Source organism: Gallus gallus, chromosome Z (assembly GCF_016699485.2).
Source record: "Gallus gallus isolate bGalGal1 chromosome Z, bGalGal1.mat.broiler.GRCg7b, whole genome shotgun sequence".
Taxonomy (NCBI): domain Eukaryota; kingdom Metazoa; phylum Chordata; class Aves; order Galliformes; family Phasianidae; genus Gallus; species Gallus gallus.
In genome coordinates, this window is record NC_052572.1 from 23982403 (window position 1) to 24002026 (window position 19624).

General features: G+C 42.8%; 1 protein-coding gene and 2 long non-coding RNA genes across 6 annotated transcripts in view; 2 read left to right on the forward strand and 1 right to left on the reverse strand.

Moving 5' to 3' along the window:
- Positions 1-4333, forward strand: part of LOC121108266 — a 22760-nt gene extending 18427 nt beyond the window's left edge. For both annotated transcript variants that reach the window (XR_005842676.2, XR_005842677.2), the window contains exon 3: positions 1141-4333. This is a non-coding gene — a long non-coding RNA (uncharacterized LOC121108266). The remainder of the gene's footprint in view (positions 1-1140) is intronic.
- On the reverse strand, positions 4294-14416 carry F2R (coagulation factor II thrombin receptor). 3 transcript variants are annotated; one of them, XM_004937338.5, is made up of 3 exons: positions 14315-14416; positions 14057-14109; positions 4294-8299 (listed from the first exon to the last, which is right to left on the reverse strand). In XM_004937338.5, the coding sequence occupies exons 2-3, from the start codon at positions 14082-14084 to the stop codon at positions 7104-7106; spliced, it is 1224 nt and encodes a 407-aa protein (XP_004937395.2). In that variant the 5' UTR covers positions 14085-14109; positions 14315-14416; the 3' UTR covers positions 4294-7103. The 3 variants fall into 3 exon arrangements, with proteins under 3 accessions (XP_004937395.2, XP_424799.3, XP_025000536.2); XM_424799.7 differs by lacking the exon at positions 14057-14109; XM_025144768.3 differs by lacking the exons at positions 14057-14109; positions 14315-14416 and adding an exon at positions 13713-13842.
- Positions 8642-17736, forward strand: LOC100857549. Its single transcript, XR_210917.5, has 4 exons — positions 8642-13337; positions 13654-14580; positions 15045-15272; positions 17508-17736. It is a non-coding gene; the product is annotated as an uncharacterized LOC100857549 (long non-coding RNA).
- The last annotated feature ends 1888 nt before the right edge of the window (positions 17737-19624 follow it).

The window sequence follows — 19624 nt, forward strand, 5'->3', positions numbered from 1 at the left end:
ACATTGTTCACACTGGAACAGAAGATGCTGAAGTGAAACTGAAGGTAGCCAGGCTCTTTTCTGTGGCACTATCACCGAGGGAGGTTATTCATCAGAGGAAGGTCCTAAATTAGTCTATCCAAGACCAGTGACAAGGGCAAAACCACACCATTTCAGGCAGTAGACCTGATTTGCTTTATCATTGCAAGCCAAGTCCTGTTCCATCACAAGAGAATTGGATAAATATCAATGTAAGTCTTGTAGTTGCAACTCATGGCAGAGGCTGAGCAAGCTCCTCATTGAACTGTCTTCAAGATCTCCTTATCAGTGTCCAGCCACTACTGGCAGTTCATGCCTCTCTCCCTTGGCACCTAAGCACTTACAAATCTCAAAGAAGATATAGTTAATACCTTTGTGGAGTTTTCAGTATTTTCTTAGGGGAGACATAAAACTCATTCATCCATGGGCAGTGCTTTTACAGACTTCATTTTGCCCCCAGTCTCAACAGCAGTGCCCAGTGGAGATGAGGCTTCTCCTCCATGCTCTGTGTTCCTCCACCTCATTTCAGTTGATGCTTGATGCCAATCCAGAAGGAGGAGGTGAGGAAAGAAGAAAACATCTTGTTTCATTATGAAACAATCAGGAAGTACTGTGACTGAGCAAAGAAGTACCAAGTAAAGCTGATGGTAAAATCCATTTTAAAAGGCAAATCCTCAGAATACCTTGCTTGTAAATGGTGAGAAAGACTGTGTGGGAAATGTCTTGGACAAGAAATGATCAGTGCTCAGGGTGGTATCTGTGTCTTTACAGCAGAGGTGGCCGTGACAGAACACATGCCCTCCAGATCTGGTGCCTGTTTCCAAGATACGCGCTGCCTGAAGGGAAGCAAACCCATGTGTGTGCTCAGCATTGTCAGCTCCCTAACTGATGTAGCACCTCATCCCTGTCCTGAAGGGCCCAAGGGAGGCCCCACGCCTGACAAGGCATAAGCTGAGGGAATTAACTTAGATGTCTTCTGAAAGATTTGATGTCAGGATCCAAGTCTGGTTTGTGTGTTGCTGAATGGTGATTTGGTCTAGAATACACTAAAGATCAGAGCTAATGGCTACAGACAATCTTGCTCTCCAAGTCTGTTCAGTTATTTCCCTTCTCTGTTTTCAGGCTTATAAGGGAAGAAGCAGTGTACTGTCTGCCATCATCAGCTGAATCAAAGTGAGAAACAAGGGTTGCTGCAAGCTTTTCTGGAGGAAAAAAAACTGGGATTACCTGTGTGCAGGCCCTCCATTCAGGAGGATGAAGGAATGTATGTAGAGTTCCCAAGAGCTGCTGCCTAACCCCAGATTCCTAACAGAAAACCCTAACACGATCGAAGAATGGAAAGTACAGTGATTTTAGACTTACAGTGGGATGGAGATTAATTTGACTAGTGTAATTATTATAGCCTTTTATTTTGGTGAGGGAGCACACCAGGCCAGATTGTCACTGTTGACTTTATGTCTGTATGTAGAGTTTATCATCTCTCACCTCAGTAGAGGAATGCTGCTGTCTGCAGTGCATTGCAGACTCATGTCACACACGAAATGGCAGGGCTTGCTTTCAGGAGGGATTAGCTGTGATGCTTCAGTGCAAGAGGGACCATGATCATTACAAAGGGAAGAATTCCTCAAAATCTTGCTGAAACCTTTACAGAATCTGTTTCAAATAAAGCTACCCATTTTTTTTTGCCAAGGTATTTCCAGTATTTTTCACATTCGCAGATCTACTGAGAACTAATTTTTTCACAGTTCAGCATGTTTTTCCAGATCTGGTTACTAATGATCTCGCCAGCAAGCCAAAGTGCAACAGCTGTATGTAATCATTGTAATGCTCCCTCGTGGTGACTTGGGTTATAGCATGTTACTTTTGTTCACTTCTCCAGCTGTATTAGCTACCACTAAACCAGGTCTACCGCTTGCTAAATGCAAAATATCATGCAAAAGCATTAAGTGCATGAGAGGTCTCATTAATACTTCTGTTTTCACTTCACTTGACAGGATCAAACTGTGATCAAATAAAAAATGTCGGTGATTTAAAAAAAAAAAAAAAAAAAAAAGCATTAGCAAGCAATTTACTTGAATATCTCACCTGACCCTGCTCCCTCTTCCCCCAGCTGCAAGAGATCTCCATTGCAGAGCTGTAGGTGGTGACCTGCTGTCTCTAAATCTTTCTGTCTGTCTCTGCATCCCACCGCACCATGGAAGAGATCCAGTGGCAACAGCCTGTGTCAAACTGTCATGAAAATGTTTTATGGTCATGCTCATGTTTCTGGATGTATTAAACTAAATTTGGTAAACAGAGGTAACAGACAGCAACCCATATTTGTCTGCAGCCTAGCTGCAGGGAACAGGTTGTAGTGGCAACCATGTGCTTGGAATTAATTGATGCAGGTAATGTGTGAATGCACCAGTCCCTGCAAAATGGTTGCCTTGCTAAATCAAGCTAGACTTACGCCTGTGAAATCAGTTTTACTAGTGACAGCAGCTATATGAGATGTTTTGCCAACAGAAACCATGCTGATTACAAATCTCACCCCCGCACATCTCCAGCCAATATTTCTACAACACAGATCTGCCAGGTTGGTAACAGAAGCAAGCTTTGAAAGGCTTTTTTGTCTGACACCTCCTCACTTCCAAATATTATTGGGCACAAGTTTGTTTACTTCCTGCATGCAGAAAATGATGCACATTAATCCTCACCTCGTGAAGAAAATGAAGAATGTGAAGAAGGCACAAGAAAAACAGCACATGAACATGGGTAGATTTCATTTCATTGTACTCAGATTTTCACTCCTCTGTGAAACAGTTATTTTCTCAGCCAGCTAGCAATGCAAGGGTGCATTAAGCATGAAAAGGTGGTTAGCTTTTCCTGTTAGCTTGATTATGCCAATCTAAATGCAGTAGTAACTTCCTCAAATGGTGACCACATTGCTTTACTGCTCCCCTTAGCAGTTATAAGCTCATTTTAAATGTTCAGATTTCTGAGACTGGCTCAAAATAAACTGCTGCACGAACAGGTCCTTCCTTTAAAAGAATTATCTTGCCACAAAATGCAGCAGCAAAAGCAGACACTGAGAAATGCAGCAGTTCTAACTACAAAGTTGGTTGCACAGGAATGATAAGCTCAGTAAGACTTCAACTGTCACTTTCTGGGTTTGAGAGACTTGCCTAGTCATGTTAGCAGTTTTCTAGTTCTTGCAGCAAGTGGGCCCTGCAGCAGCTCTCATGTTTACTTTTACGGTCACATAAATCATAGAATTGCTCAGGTTGGAAAAGACCTTAAAGATCATTAAGTCTAACCATGCTACCCTAACTCTAACAACCGTGCACTAAATCATGTCCCTGAGCACCACATCCAAATGGTTTTTAAACATGTCCAGGGATGGTGACTTAACCACCTCCCTGGGGAGTCTTTTCCAGTGCTTAACAACCCTTTCTGTAAAGAAGCTTTTCCTGATATCCAACCTAAACTTACCCTGGTGCAACTTGAGGCCATTTCCCCTCGTCCTGTCACCACTGAGAAGAGACCAGCCCTGCTCTCACTGTAAGCACCTTTCAGATATTGGAAGAGAGCAAGGTCTCCCCTCAGCTTCCTTTTCCCCAGACTAAACAGCCCCAGGTCCCCCATCCTCTCCTCACAGGGCATATTCTCCAAGCCCTTCACTAGCCTTGTTGTCCTCCATTGGACCTGCTCCAGCACTTCAATGTCCTTCCTGTACTGAGGTGCCCCAAACTGAACACAGTACTTGAGGTGAGACCTCATCAATGCTGAGTACAGAGGCAGGATGACTTCCCTAGTCCTGCTCACCACACCATTCCTGATACATGCTAGGATGCCATTGGCCTTCTTGGCCACCTGAGCACACTGCTGGCTCACATTCATCCGACGGCCCACAAGTACACCAGGTCCCTTTCCATCAGGCAGCTTTCCAACCACTCTTCTCCAAGCCTGTAGGGTTGTCTGGGGTTTTTGGAAGTATGACACTAGTTCTATAAAGTTAAAAGAAGAAATGCTTCATTTGCTGTGGAAAAAAAAAAAAAAAAAGCATTTGCTTAATGTTAGCACAGGTATTATGCTGTGCAGGAATTACTGGTCACCTCTAAACATGCAGCAGAGATATGTACTTGCAGGCTTGCACTTGCAGAGGATCAATGTGAGTGCAAAATCACTTTTGCACATGGAAGGATTGTGTTTTCAAATATGCTTAGACAATATAAAAACACTTTTCAAAGGCAACTTCAGCATTTAGCCTAGTTATGAAGAAGTCAAGAGATGCACTTGGTTTGTAAAGCATTTTTATTAAAGGATTTCATGTTAACAATGTTTTCAGGTAGTGGGTTTGTTGGTGTGGTTTTTTTGTTGTTGTTGCTTGGGTTTCTTTTTTTTGCATTTGCATACAAGTTAGAATAACCAGCGAAACCAACCTTAGTACTGTGTATGGTAGACATGGAATAACAGTTTACAAACACATAGATAAAATCCTCCTTTTTATTTGTTATCTGGAATCTTTGTTGATGTTCTTATTCACGACAATAAGCAGTTGCTTATTTTTTTTTTTCATCCTACAGCGTAGGAAGAAACTGCTTCTTTGTAAACATTCTCAAGCACACAGAGGTTATGATAAGTGAAACAACCCCATCTATTCAGATGGTGGAATAACTTATTTTGTTTGCTGCAGTATGAATTTGCTGTTTTGCAGTCAAAATTGCATGATGTTGCAAAATGTCACCCTTAAAAACACAATTAAAGAGCTTTAAATTACTTGTTTGGGATAAGTGTTTCACCATCTGATGTGCTTACTTCTTTTCAGGTTTTCTTGCTATGAAACTTTCATGTAAAAACGTGGACAGTGGTGTTCTGTAACATCAGCCCAGAGCCACGTCATGATTCAGTTTTGGATTGAAACCAAAACATTCAAGGGGCTTTGTATGCAATTTCCAGGTCTGTAAGAAGCCTCGAGTTTCACTGCACACTATATAACCATTGCACAAATACGTTATGGCACTGAGGAAAATGAAACAAACAAACAAACAAACAAAAAAACCCCAAACAACCCAAACTCGCCTGTGGTATACATATGTACATCTATATGTATGTATCTATACATACTCTTATGAGTCAGTGCTGGTTATGCTTTCTTCCATCCTTAAAATGTCTCAAGTAAAATAATATGGTTTTGTGACTCTTGAGCATCTGTGGTTGGACCAATGAACAGCAATCTTTTTTATGTTACATGGAGCACACCAAATTTTCAGAGGCTTACAAGTTTAGCATTACAAAGCCAAGCAGTAGAATTGTACCTCAAAGAAATAATGTAGAGACTAATTTATTTGATTAAGATAGGAATATGTAACAAGAAATGAACACAATGAGTTAATATTTATGTATTTTACTTAAGTTTATAATACAGAAAGTTAAAACATTAAGTAACTTCTCTCCTATCTTGTAATACTGTCCTTGCAAAACTGACCAGATAGTCTCTTCTGGCTATGTAAAAGTAAACAAAATACCACTACATTGAAATAACTTCCAATTACTAATAGGTCTGAAAAAGCAGTACCCCAGCTCATACCTACAGGAAGCACAGAGGTAACTTCTCAGTAAGCAGGAAGCTGTCTCCCATAGCTTTAAGATAAACTTCTTACTGAAAAAAAAAAGAAAAAAAAAAACACAACAAAACCAAAACCAGAACAAGCCAACCTATCAACCAACAGCTGCTAACACAATATTCAACAAAATGTGAATGTATCTTATTTTTTCATATAAACGTGTGGTTTTTACCCCTACAAACAATACATACATGTATTTTTATTTCATTTACTTATTCAGAAAACAGCTACTGTTTGAGAACAAAAGTCTAGTGACTGGTAACTCAGCATTTAATTGAGTTTAAGTCTGGTAAGAAGGGGATAGAAAATAACAAGAGAAGATCATTACAAAGAAACTTCTCTGTCTCACAGTGCCTACAGGAAGATTAAGTTTAACCCTTGTGATGGACCGAAGCCAACATTTGGCCACTGTTGTTCTTGGCTGATTCCTCTGGCAAAACCTACGTTATCCAAATTCCTACTTAATTTGGGTTCCAGTTTTGTGTAATGTCCTATTATCTACACATTTGTTTCTAATATTGACTTCCTCTTAGTTAGCTTTATTGTCTTTTGTAGTGAAAGAATGCTACAGAGGGTAAAGTTAGCTATTTACTTGCATATGACAGCAATTTCAGTTGACGTGTGCACAACCAAAAATATAGAAAACATCCAGACTTGGTGGAGATAAAGGATAGTCCTAATTCCTAGTCATTAAAAGATGACTAACAATGTGCAAGAAAGCATATGTTTGCAAACTGCATAACAAGGTGACTCATAATGCTTTTTCAGTGTATTTTCTGAGGTGCTGTTCAACACTGATTTATTGTGGAATTTGGTCCCACCACTGTTGTAACCAGGACACTTAACATAAACTAATGGTAAGAATACTGAAGGAAAAGCTACTCTGAGCCACTGAGCGCAATTTTCTTTGACAAAATTCAACAACCAGTAGCTGTTTTTCACTCATTCAAATTCCTAACACCATATAAACATAAATAAGAATGTAAAATATACAGCCTCAGGGCCCATGACACAAGATAATGCTATAAAAATACAGGATATGGACTATTCCAGAAATAAAGGAAAAAAAATCTACCTAGAAATATATTTTCACTTTCTTCATAGTATAATGGTTAGACGGACAGACTCCGTAAGTAAGAAATTTAACCTGTATGATACAGTTGAAAATCCTACAACAGGATTCCATGATATCCCCATAATAAATTGCACTAACAATTTAAATATTTGTCTGTAAAAAGGACTTCATCTAAAAAACAGTCAACAGATATTATTAAGAAATTACTTTTCTCCTCGACACTAATCTATTTACAAACACAATACACATACATGTACATACACTTGTACTAATTTGGATTGTACGCTACTATAATGAAACTGCATGTTGCACAACTCGGTATAAGCTTCTGCATTTCTTGGATATGGTATCTTCTTATTTGACTGAAATTGTATACAAATTAAGCATGCGTAAGACACGTGATCTCATTGTATTACTAGTAATTTGCTGTAGACACTGTTATTTGCATTAGTAGAACACGTGCCCCTTCTGCTAGTGGAAGACATTGACTGGCCACTGCTGTTGCTGCTGTTAGGATCTAAAGTCTCTTTACAACTCAAGAGACTAAACAGTTGTCTCTGATACTGAGAAGAAGCATAGTAGTAAATAAAGGGATCAATGCAACAGCTAACACTGCTGATGCATACACACAGTACATAGGCAAAGTAAAGATACTCTAAGCTGTTGTTGTATGAAAAATGGATATAATGAATTAATAGCAGGACATTTGTTGGCCCAAAACAGATGACAAAAACTGAAAAAACAGCCACACACAAGAGCAAGGCACGTGTCTTCTTATTTTGTCTTGCAACAATAGTAGAAGAACTCAGACATCGAATGATACACACATAACAGATGGTAGTTATTATAAACGGCACCACAAAGAAAACAGATGAGAAGACGGAGAAGAAGTATACGTAATAGCTGTGAAGCTCAGATTCCCTCAGCACGTCGTGGCAGGTTGTGATATTTAACTTGGGTATTTCCATAGCTTGCTCTCTGACGAGAAAAGGCACAACCCCTGCTATTGCCACGAACCATATGATGAAACAAATCACCGAGGCACGTGTTAATGTACGCCAGCCAAGAGCCTGCATGGGGTACACCACTGCTAAGAAACGATCGAAGCTTATGCTCGTCATCAGCATTATTGAACAGTACATGTTACAGTAGAAGGCAGCAGTGACGAAGCGGCACATCCGAGGTCCAAATACCCAGTTGTTTCCAGAGAAATGGTAAGCAATCTTGAAAGGCAGCACGCTTACAAACAGGACATCCGCAAGAGCCAAGTTCAGCATGTAAACTACAGCTGGCTTTTCAATTTTCATCTTTTTCAGAAACACAAATATGGCTGTAATGTTCAGAGGGAGGCTGAGCACAACCACTACTGTATAAACCGAAGGAACAAAACGGGTCAGCCACGGACTAGTGAGGTATCTCTCCGTTTCCGCTGACACTGTTCGTTGTTCATGCTGGGGGGATCCAGTCTGATTGGTAGGTCCTCTTCCAACCTCTGAATCATTTTCAGCACTGCTTTCAATGTCTTCTAAAGGTATAGGTTCACCGCGGTCAGGTATCAGAAAAGTTCTGGCCCTTGCGCTGCTGTTATTGTACGTATGGTCTGAAACATAAGAAAGCATAGAGATTAGAAAGCAAATACTTACACGCTATGAGGAAGTGAAAATATCTTTCAATGAGGAAATCTAAAATCATGTTAGTAACTCAAAATAATGCAGTTAATTTCTTATTCAAAGCACCGTCTGCTCACAGATGTTGGTCCATCTTGTTTTGTTTTAGGCCCTGTTCCATTTTTTGGGTAAAATGTCCTCCAGGAACTCTTAACTCTCAGCTTTTAAGCTCTTTATGACAGCAACTGAATTCTATCCGTGCTTAACAAATCGATCTTGTCTATATGGGCTACTTTAACCCAAGGACAACTATAAAGTTGCCACCCACTGATTTTCTTAGTCCAACCTTTCATACATTTCCTAAGAAATGAGGTACTGGGGTAAACATGGAATTCATACACAGAATTCCTGTTAGAATGATATGCCACTAAAGCAACAAAAAGCTAAAACGTAATTAAAACATCAAGTTACTGAGATATTACTATAGCCTCTGGAGACATCCCAATGGCCAGATGAAGTTAAAGATAGATGACAGAAGTCTTCACACAGCTGTCAACACTGGCATGAAGAGGTACTGCCTATGAACAGCACTGCCTATGCTGAACAGGTAGCCACAGCTTGCGTTGATTGAAATGCTTCACCAGCTCTACTTATTGTAATCTGCAGAGTGTATGGAGGACAGCAGGCATCCAGCATGCCCTTACAGCGCTTCCAAAACCTGCCACAAGGGTTGTCTCCACAGACAGGTGTTCTGCAGCATGGTTCAGCGACAGCTACTGAAGATGAGTCAGAACAGGGTGCCTAGCTTTGGAATGCAGCCATGGCAAGTTAGGAAAGTGAGAATTACAAGGAGTTGAATGTGTGGCAAAGGCATATATACATAAAAACAAACAAAACAAACATCAGGAGAGTTACTGGAGATACTATTTCAGATAATTTTTTTTGGAGAATTACTCTGGAAGACCATAATTTTCAGCTTACTGTAGTTAGATGTAGCCCACTTGAAATGTTCTGTAAGCAGACAGAAGTGACTACTGCTTAAGTAACCATTCAACTGCTTAGCTAGGCAAATGATCTGAATTCTAGACTACTAAAATAAAAATTAAGCTGTGTAAGCTTGAATCAGTGAGCTGAAAGTACTTAGGCACAACTCACCCATCTAAAGATGCTGTCCTTTAGATGCAGTTGCTTGTTCTACAGTAATTCAAATCATTCATTTTAAAATGCAGATGAGAACAAAAGCATCTTAACGAGGCAGATGGCAACGGGAGCAGCTGTAAGCAGCCCACTACTAACCTTTGTGAGCAGGCTATGTGAGAGCAACTTTGTGCAGCTCCAACGTTAGTAAAACATGGGGTGAAGTCATAGCAGTGGTAAAGAGATTTGGAGATTTTTAGTTTTAGCTAACTGAATAGTTATGTAATTTCCACTGCTTAATGATTATGGCAAGAGAAACCTGTCACAATTGACACTGCTGGTGTTCAGCTCTCTTGGAAAAATCAGAACTGTATGTAATTGAAAAAAACAAAAAACCCTGGATTTCTGCTGCTGAGAGACAAGTCTCCATAGTAAAGCTTTGAGACATCAGTAGGAGTGATGAAAAAGCTTTAATTGTACCTCTGATCTCTCCGGTATGCACCTGTTTTATTACTTCAAATGCATCAAACATCTGTTTCTTCCACTGCTGTTTCTAAAACCAAAAACTTCAGGAAAGGATAGTGATGGCATCCCAGTCCCTAGAGCTCCTTCTTGGATCCTCCACCAAGCATAAAGATGTGATGTGGTTTCACATCAGGTAAGCATGTTCTGGAGGACAGCACAGATATAAATTGCCCTGTCGAGAACAGAGCTGTGTTTGGAGACAGGAACTGTGCTACTGAGGTCTATAGGACACGGAAGCTGAGGTGCTGTTGACAAGCACCTCTCATTTCCTTGCATCCCTGAACCCCACAGTGCTTTACCTCTGCTGCCTCACCGTAGCTACCAGTGCTGCACTGAAGCAATGCTGCCGTGTCTCACTTTTTGAGGACTTGCAAGTGACCTACGTGGACCCACAGACCCATAGTGACTGGCAGTTAAAGTCACTTACAGCCAGAATTCTTGCCAGTAACCCGACTTACTTCTTGACAGTGACTCGTTAGAATAGTATGAAAAAGCTGTGAGAAAAATGACTACTGGGAGTTTCTGTTTACCAGCCACTGACCTTTGTTTGGCTACTCCTTATAGTTACTTAAACATTGCTAATAATTCTAGTTATGTGCTGAATTCCTGGAGCTAACTTATTTACAAGATGAACTATAGATTGAGGTATTTTGAGTTTGCATTACTCCATCAATCTGACGGAATGATCTGAAGGCTGATCAAACTTTTCTAGAAGTAGAAAACTATTAGAATAGTTCAGGAGAAGAACATTCCATAAGTAAATTTAATTCTGTTAAAATGATCTAAAATAATACTTGGCAAAAACTACATATTCTTCATAAAGCAGTGACTTAATTTCAAGTTGAACTCAACCCTGATGCTGTTACCAACACCGGCATGCTGTGTGCTGTGCCTGGACCATGTCCTTACCTTAAACTTAGATGATACTTGAAACTCAACAGCACGGGAAAATATGATAAGAACTTAACCTTGTAACTCCGCCTCTCTCCAGAGAGCAGGAATTCAAACTTTCTTAATGAAGTTCAATTTAATCTTAAGATACTGATAGCCACGTATCAGTTCTTTTCCTTTGCAAAGATATTTGTTTGAACAACCCGCTGTCTGTACATCATTAGAAAAACCAACAGTGCTCTTCGTGCGTGATAAAACAGAAAGGAAGAATGTTATCGCCCGGAGGTTCTGGATTCCTTGTGTGTCAGTGTTTATTTGAAAAAGCCAACGATCAGATCGGGCAGAGATGAAATGAGAACATATTATTTGAAAAGATTTTAATGAACCTTGACAGTAAATGTACAACAATCTGCAATGGCAAACAGGCTTTACCTGTAAGCCACGACAGCACAGCAAAACAAATGCAGAAGCTCTACAGAAAAGATTTTAAAAACTCCCATTAGACAGCTACAGCTATGCCCAAATCTTCTAGGTATTCAGTCTGAGCTGTATCAGATGTCGCATTATACGTCTCTAAAATACATTTGGCTACAGCTTAAGTCATTTTTAGCCATCGAAATAATGTTAGAAGTAAAGGTTTGATAGCATAATGATCATAAGCATTCAGTCATCCTGCTTTTGCTAGGCTGACACCTAATCCTCTGGAAAGAGGTCAAAACTCCGGGATTATTATTTTGATAATTAATGGCATTCAAACTGACTTAATGGTTGACTGTACTTACAATACACAGAAGAGCCCTGGTTTACTAAGAATGATGGGATAAATCATTAAAGTTTTATCCTCGTGATCTGCCATCAGGACATTGTGCTATGCACACAGTTTGCTTCTAATAAGAACTTTGAAAGGTAAAAATACTCAATAGCTTGAATTTTTCTTTTACTGCCTGTGGTCCTTACACTAATTCTCCAAAAGGGTACAGGGAAATGACACAGAAAGTTCAGTAAGGTACAGACTGTTTGACTTTAACAAACTATAGCGTTCTGTCTTCCATTGAATACTACTATTGGATTCCTGGTTATCATTCACATATTCTGTTTACCCTGAAAGATGATGCTTTGTTTCACACAGAGCTATTTTGTAATTTCATTTCATGCCTGTTTTCATATGTAAGGAGCTACTGAGCGTACTGTACTGTGAAAGGAAAAGTAGAGAGCAAAAAATACAACAGCTTCAACCAACCTCTAACATCCCCTCACATCACCCGAGCACCAGAAGAAAATGTGAAGTATTTCTATATACTCATTTATAAACAAGCAATGCTTATGTTCATTCCCCAGTGGTTGTTTTTATGAGGTGTAAACTAAACACTGGTTAAGCCAGTTATAGATGTGCCACTGGACAACCATTTATACTGATTTCTGGACATTACTTATTGTGGTGCTGCACCACTGGCTTACAACAAAAACTTTGCTCCTTGTACCTCTCCTATGTATAACCTGCATCTAGAATGTAAATTTTTTAGTGGCATGTAAAGAGAGAATGAGATGTGCAAGCAAGACATGTTCATAAGGAAGATATTCTTGTAGGAGAGATGACAGCGACCAGCTTTTGCAACAACAGACACCATATTTTTCAAAATATTCTTTGTCACATCTCTCCATTTACGCAGCATTCGTTACTGTATTATATAAATGACACAGCAGCAGTTTTAACACACCTTGCTGAAGTACCATTTCCTTACAGACTGCTCCTTTTTGCTTCCCTTCCTCCATAGCTTTGACTGCAGGTGCTGGCTCCAAGCCACGACAACATCTCTCTTTTCACCCACCTATCCCCACAGAGGAAAGCGTGGGCCAGTTCCGACCTCAGCCTGCATCCTGCCCTGCTGGGCCTCTCAGAGGCAGCACCTGAGGAGCTCACTAGCAAGAGCCCAGCACGCGCTGCAAAGCTGCCTTCTTTCTCCTGTCTGCAGGTCCAGCTGAGGCCAATGAGGTGGGAACTGCAGATACTGAGGGAACGAAGAGACAGCAGGGGAGAAGCTGCAGGTGCAAGGGCAGAGCGAGCCTTGGGACAGAGCAGTGCAGGTGAAACGGGAACTAAGAACACTGTGGTGAAAACAGGGCTGCTGTACGGGACCGTGGGGAAATGACCCTGCTGAGGGAGTGGGTGAAAGGAGAGAGAAGGCACGCTCAGGTGCTGGGCTTTATTGCTTCTACTGTGCATCAAGTAACATGAGTTTTTCTTTCCTTAGCAAGAGTGATATCATACAGTAACTACGTTCTTCATTGTTTCCTAAGGAAGCAGCAGAAGGACATCCTAAAGCTCTTCATTGTTTCCTAATGATGCGCTTTAGGATGTCCTTTAATGAAGACTACGCTGCAGAAGGCAGAAAAACAAGCTTGGATGTTTCTCTAACCTGGAATAAGAGCATTCGGCAGGACAGTCTTCTTCCAACATTAACTTCTGTTGTGTGGGAGGTAATCACAAATCTACAATCCCCCCCTTTTCTTTCAACAAGGACACTTCCGTTCCCTGCCAGCATTAACACAGTTGTGGCCTCCTCATTCCCTCATGCCCCTGTGACAGTAAGCTGTACAGCAGCACTGGGCTTCTCCCTCTGGCCCTTCCCACCCAGCACAAGTGCCAGCTCAGTCCTCTTTCAGCCTTCCTTTCAGAAGGCCCACCCCTAGCTGCAGACCCTCTGCTCCTCTGACCAGCCCCCTCGGCAGGAGCACTGTGCTGAAAGAAGTGTCAAACAGAACCTTGCTGAGAAAGAATCCTTGCCATCTACAGGTGCTTAACCTGGCTCTGTACCACCGCACCTCGGACAGAACCCACGGGACTGCACACACCTCTTCTGCACTCCTTCCCTGCGCACCGCACTGTCAAGCCGGGTTCTGAACCAGACGGGTCCGAGGTCTCACCCGGCAGAGCGCACGCTGTCATCCGTGCTATTTCTCGGTGAACAAAGAGGAAAGCCATCTAAGCGGGGAGCACGCTCTGAGCCGGCTGGTGCTGGCACAGCCCCCCGGCCCGGCGCTACCTGCAGACTCGGCGGGCGCGCCGCATCCCGGGGCTGTCAACGCGCAGCTGGGGCACGCAGCGCCGCATCCCGCCGCCTCGCCCCTTCCTTCGGCCACCCCCTCAGCCGCGGGATGGATGGCCGTAAACCATTCTTTGTCTTCAACCACCTCACCTGCGGCACGGCCGGAGGTCTCCGGCATCTGTATTCCAGAGCTGTAGCACTTACTAAAAAAAAAAAAAACAACCCTATCAACAGTTACCTGACCAACCCGCAGCTATCCATCTGGCTGGCATACGGGCTCACACGTTTTGGCCACAACGCCGCACGAGCACACGCACCGAAGCGCTTCGGGACGCCGACGCGAGCAGGCTCTCTCCCCCACCCACACGCCCAGCCTCGGCAGAGCCGAGCCGCGACCCCACGACTCACCGGCTCGGGAGGCGGCGACGGCGACGGGCGGCGAGAGCGAGCAGCTGAGAGCGGCCAGGGCGCAGAGCAGCGCGGGCAGCCCCATGGCCGTCGGTTCGCGGCGGTGTGTCTGTCCCGGCCGCGCTGGGAAAGCGAGTGAGGACCGGGCGGAGCCGGACCGCCCCTCCGCCGCTGCTGGGAGAGGCGGGGGCGCCTTCCTGCCGTGCGGGGGCGGGACGGGCCCCGGTTGGAGGGCTGAGCGGCGCCGGGTCCGCCGTCGGGCGGGGGTAAGGGGGGTTGGAGGGGGAGGTCAGGGTGCTGCTGTCCGGGTGGTATCGCGCGGGTAACGAGAAGTGCAGAACAAAGGGTTTCTGCCGAAGGTTTACGCCACGCTGAACGCGCAGAACAACGCAGCGATACTCCCCAACCGCGTGGCTCTCACGCCCGCTTTGTTCTGTGCGCGGCTGCGCGGAGCTGCTCTGAGCGCGGCGGCACCTGTGCGGGTGGGGTGCGCGGGGCTGCCCCTCCGCGCTGCTCGACGGTGGAGGGCCGGCGTGCTGGCACAGCTGCACGGGGAGATAGCTTTGGCGCCATCGTTTAGGCTGTGTTTGCTGAGAATGCTATTTCACTCCACCGATAGTTTGAGTGTGTTTTATTCCTGAGGTTTATGCTGCGGTCGTAAGCATTACGTGTCTCGTGATTTGCTGGGTTGTGCAGCCCTGTCCTCAACTATATACGCTTGTGTTTACAGCAGTACAGGAATTTCAACGGGAGGAAGCCTCTGTTCAGAACTGGATCTGTTACAGGACATTGTGACGTTACTGCAGAAACACTGATACTTGACTGAGAATAGCAAGGATGGGAAGTCAACTCTTAGCAGCGAGTACTGACGCCCTGTCAGATCCAGCGCTAATCTCATCTTGCTCTGCAGTGCGCTTCCCACTGTGGCCGTACTGCTGGCCGGCCCTTCGCCCACCAGGTAAGAGGCGGTTGCTAGTTAGCAAGAGACACATCCACGGCCAAACCTCTGTCATCCTCAGACACAGTGGGGAGCCCACAGAAAATACCTTTTACTTAATCACAAACTTAGTTTTTATCAACTTAGAAAATACTTCAATCAGAGGTTATCTCTTTTTTTTTTCTGTTTTGGAAGATCGGGTGAAGCCTTGGGCACTTCCGTGGCCTTGCTGCTGTATAAGCATACGTAAAGGTAGTGTAGCAGCAGTGGCTTTCAAAGCCAACGTTATCTTTTTAGTGTATGCATAAACAGAAGCTATTTGTGATCTGAACTCATCTTCCATACTGCAATTTCCATAAAGCTGCATGAGAGAGGAGAGAATGAGTTACAGTGTTTGCTGGTGGGAATGTCTGTGTGGGGAAAACTCACTGTGCCACTCATGTAAACACCTATTTTTTTAGCTGTTGCACTGCATACAATTCTGAAGCATTACTCTGCTCTTCTACAAGTTGAGGAAAACTGACCAGATGCACTTCGCTGAATGAAATTCAGACCCCTTTGAACACACACAGAGCTCTGTGTATGTGCTCTCTGTCAGAGGCACTCCATTTATGTAGCCTGTACTTAGAAGACCCAAATGCGGTTTTAATCTCTGTAAATGTGCACAGCAGTGACATCGATGACCTAAATGTAGCTGGCCTTGAAAAGAATATGTATAAGCAAATACACAACTAGCTCTAAGACACCATATGTAGTAAAAACATGCCATCAACCTATTTCTACTCCTTGGAGATGTGGTAGCATTTTAAGAATTCTGTTTTACTGAGAAATGCAAAACGAAACATCTTGCCAAGAGTTCAGACTGGAGATAAGAGAAGCAACAGATTAAACTCTGCAGTGGGACCACATCCTCAAGTTGTGAGGATTTACATTCTTTGAACGCTCTAGTTTTATAGAGAGGCATTGCACTGTTGTCCCCAATATTCACAACACGCCAGACACGCACTTGATCTTGAAGATAAGCAGGTATTTTCATTCTAGTAGAATGTTTTTGATAGCAGAGAGCAAAGCTTCAGGAAGTGCTACTGCAACAACTCTCCTCACTGCTGCTCAGTGCCAGCACAAGAGGCAATGGGCACAAATAGGAGCGCTGGCCAACACTTCTGTGCTATGCTGTGTGGGTGGCAGAGCACTGGCATAGGTTGTCCAGAAGCTGGGGGGTCTCCTTGCTGGAGGTTACTGCAGTTTAACCCAGCAGGCAGCTAAACAGCTGTTTGCTCCCTTGCCCACTCCCAGTGGGATGGCAGAGAAAAAAGGGTAGAACTCATAGGTTGAGGTAAAAACTATTTATTAAGACAGAAATGGAAGAGAGAAACAACACTAACGATAATTTTATAAGCAAGCAAGCAAGTAAATAAATATATATTTACAAAACAAGTGATGTGCACCACAATTGCTCACAACCCACTGACCAATGCCCAGCCAGTCCCCAAGCAGCAGCTAACCCCCCTGGCCAACTCTCTTCAGTTTTACTGTTTTTATTTTCAAAGCACACCATGTATTATGGGACATCCCTTTGGCTGGTTTAGATCAGCTGCCCTGGCTCTGTCCCCTTTGAACTCCTTGTGGTCCCCAGCCCCTCACTGGCAGGACAGTAAGAGAAGCTGTAAAACTGAAATGTCCTTGGCTCTGTGCAGCACTGCTGAGCAACAGCTAAATCATTGGTATGTCATCAACACTGTCTTTCTCCCAGAGCTGAAACACAGGAACAACAGAGCACCAGGAGCTATGAAGAAAATGAACTCTGACCCCAGCCAAATCCAGAATAAATGTCTTCAAAAGCCACCCGGATGTGGTCCTGGGCACCCTGCTCTGAGTGTCCCTGCTTGAGCAGAAGAGCTCCAGAATCACCTTCCAACCTCCACCATTCTGCAGTGTGAAAGCGCACAACCTCATTTTCATCTACAGCAATCAGACTGTTGGATACATCTCATTGAAACTGATCGTTGCCTTCCAAATGCTCTTTTTTTTTTCCCTTGTGTCAAATTTATACACTGGACTTTTTCCACCCTTCGGCATCAGTCTGGCATAATGCCTTTTTCTCCAGAAAGTATCCTTCCAAGTGGTTTTGAGAAGGATGAAAGAAAACAACAAATCTGATGTCTGCTTCAAAATCTTGACAATGTCCTGGGGACAGGAGAAAAAAAATGACATGGTGAAGCTAACACAGCATCCGTATTTTTTTTTTTTCTCCAGGAATCTCGTTTGTCTGACCTACTGCTACACAACTGGAGACACGTCCAAGAAGGATCCAGAAGTGCCTACCCTTAGTGCCCTGAAGATACTTTGGATGGGGCAGCTTCACAGTATTGCGTAGAGATTTGCATCTGGAATTGAGATCAGGTTTTGGAGCAATGTGCTACGCAGTTAACTTTCAGTCATAAGCTAGGGACAAGTATCAATTAAAGAACTTTCTGCAAAGAAATTAGACTTTTTTTTTTTTTCTCATTGAATTCATGAGTTTATAACACTTAAATATTCATCCTAGTGGGGTGGAACGAGCAGAAAGCTGTATGGTACTTCCCTGTCTGCTGGGTTAAACCACAGCATAAACTTATATTTCTAAATGTTTTACTAGACTTCCGCAGAAATATACACTTTTTCTTATGTAAGTTCCACGTGTCTTTACTGGTGGGCCAACTGGTGGCTGGGGAATAAGCCACAGTCTGCTAAATCTGTGAAAGATGTGAAGGGAAATTCACGTCATACTTAAAGTGAAAACCTTCTGTTCTGGTATAAGCAGCAGACTCAGAGATGTGTTCTTTGTATCACTGCAAACTGGATTACTACAGGTACAGGAAGTGAATAAAAAGCCCTACTATTTTGGATTTTCTGTTTGCATACAGGAACCAAATTAAAGTCTGCTTTTGTATCCTGTAGTTACGCAACTCAGCTAGTTACTTTCTCAGTCTGGGTAAACTAATTGTAAGGGAAATGAAGGGTTCACGGATTCTAAAACTTGTACCACTTTTAAATTCTGGTTCTTTCATCTTTCTTAGCTTTTTTTTTTTTTTTTTTTTTTTTTTGTAAGGAGTATGTTACATTGCAGTACTTCATTCCTGTACAACATAGTAGGTCAACCAAGAAACACCAAGAAAGCCTAGAACTATCTAGTAGCATTGCTACGTCAGTGAGGAAGCAGCCATCTTTCCAATGGTCAGGTGCTGAGATTACCATGGTGCAAGACTGGGGTTGGCAGCTACTACTCTAAAAGGGAGAGATTAGAAGCTTACTTTAGAGGCAAAACCAGTCCTCCAGGTCTGGGAAAAGGGTTGTACAGTCTGCGTAGTTTGAAAGTGTTTGAAGTCATGTTGTGACTGTTGCTCTTCGAATTTGCTATTAGGGGGAAGCTTATTTTGTTGTTTCTGCTTTCTTTTAAGACTGCTAAAGAAGGTTTGCAGATAAGCATCCATTAAAACACACCACAGCTGTCACTTGTGATTGTGTTCCTCTTTGCTTGGCCAAATAAGATAGATGTTCTTTCTGCAATTTTGTGGCTTGTTTTAGAGTTTCAGAGTCCTGTGAGAATGGACAAGCTCAAAATTAAACTAAGTTCCCTGTAAAGCACTCTTGGTCAACTCTAAAAATCTTATTGTGGATGTAGAAAAATGTGAACTGACAGTTGTCAGCCAAAAACCACTGGCTATTATAATTTCACTATTACTATCTAGGAAAGGAGACTTAGAAAACAGACAGGAAGGATGTAATTCCTCCAGTGGTGGAAACAGCTGAGTACATCACTATTCATCTATTCTGGCTTTTCCCTCTATTTTCATCTCTAGCAAGACAAGCCTTTCCACGAGATCATTTCCTGAATGAGCCAGGTTTCATCAAGTAGTATCTAGCTGCATACAATTGGAGGCCCAAAGTTTTGCAGCTTGCAGTAACCTCCTTGAAGGCCATTTTTTGTACTTTTTAGTAGATACCGCCAGGTTGACAGGCACAGAATTACTCTGCCCAATTACATGGTACCTGGTACCACCTGTCAATCTTATATTTAGGTAGGAACCATCGTGGTCAGTCTTGTTTAGCAGGTTTATTATTTGTTCAGTGACAAACAACCAGCTAATTAAGAAGAAAAGCTTCTAAAGGAGATCACAAATTAAATGGAAGCTGTTCTTTGATGCGTACTAGGAAAGCAGGATTGTCAAGAAATGGTTGGAAGAGGTGACATCAAGCATACAGACCTTACATTTCCTACATTGCCTGGGAACCCAATAACTTTTTGTAAGCAAGTGTACTTCAGGTGCAGTTAGTAGATGACCCATGAAGGTTCTATTCACATTAGAGCTAAGCGAGCATTCAAGAATCCA

Excerpts from the sequence above, each read along its gene's own strand:
- F2R (XM_025144768.3), bottom strand. The coding sequence starts at position 13,842 with ATGGCTTTCCTCTTTGTTCACCGAGAAATAGCACGGATGACAGCGTGC. Across the intron at positions 8,300-13,712 it reads AGGGAAGGAGTGCAGAAGAG|ACCATACGTACAATAACAGC; the intron begins GTGTGTGCAGTC and ends CTTATGTTTCAG.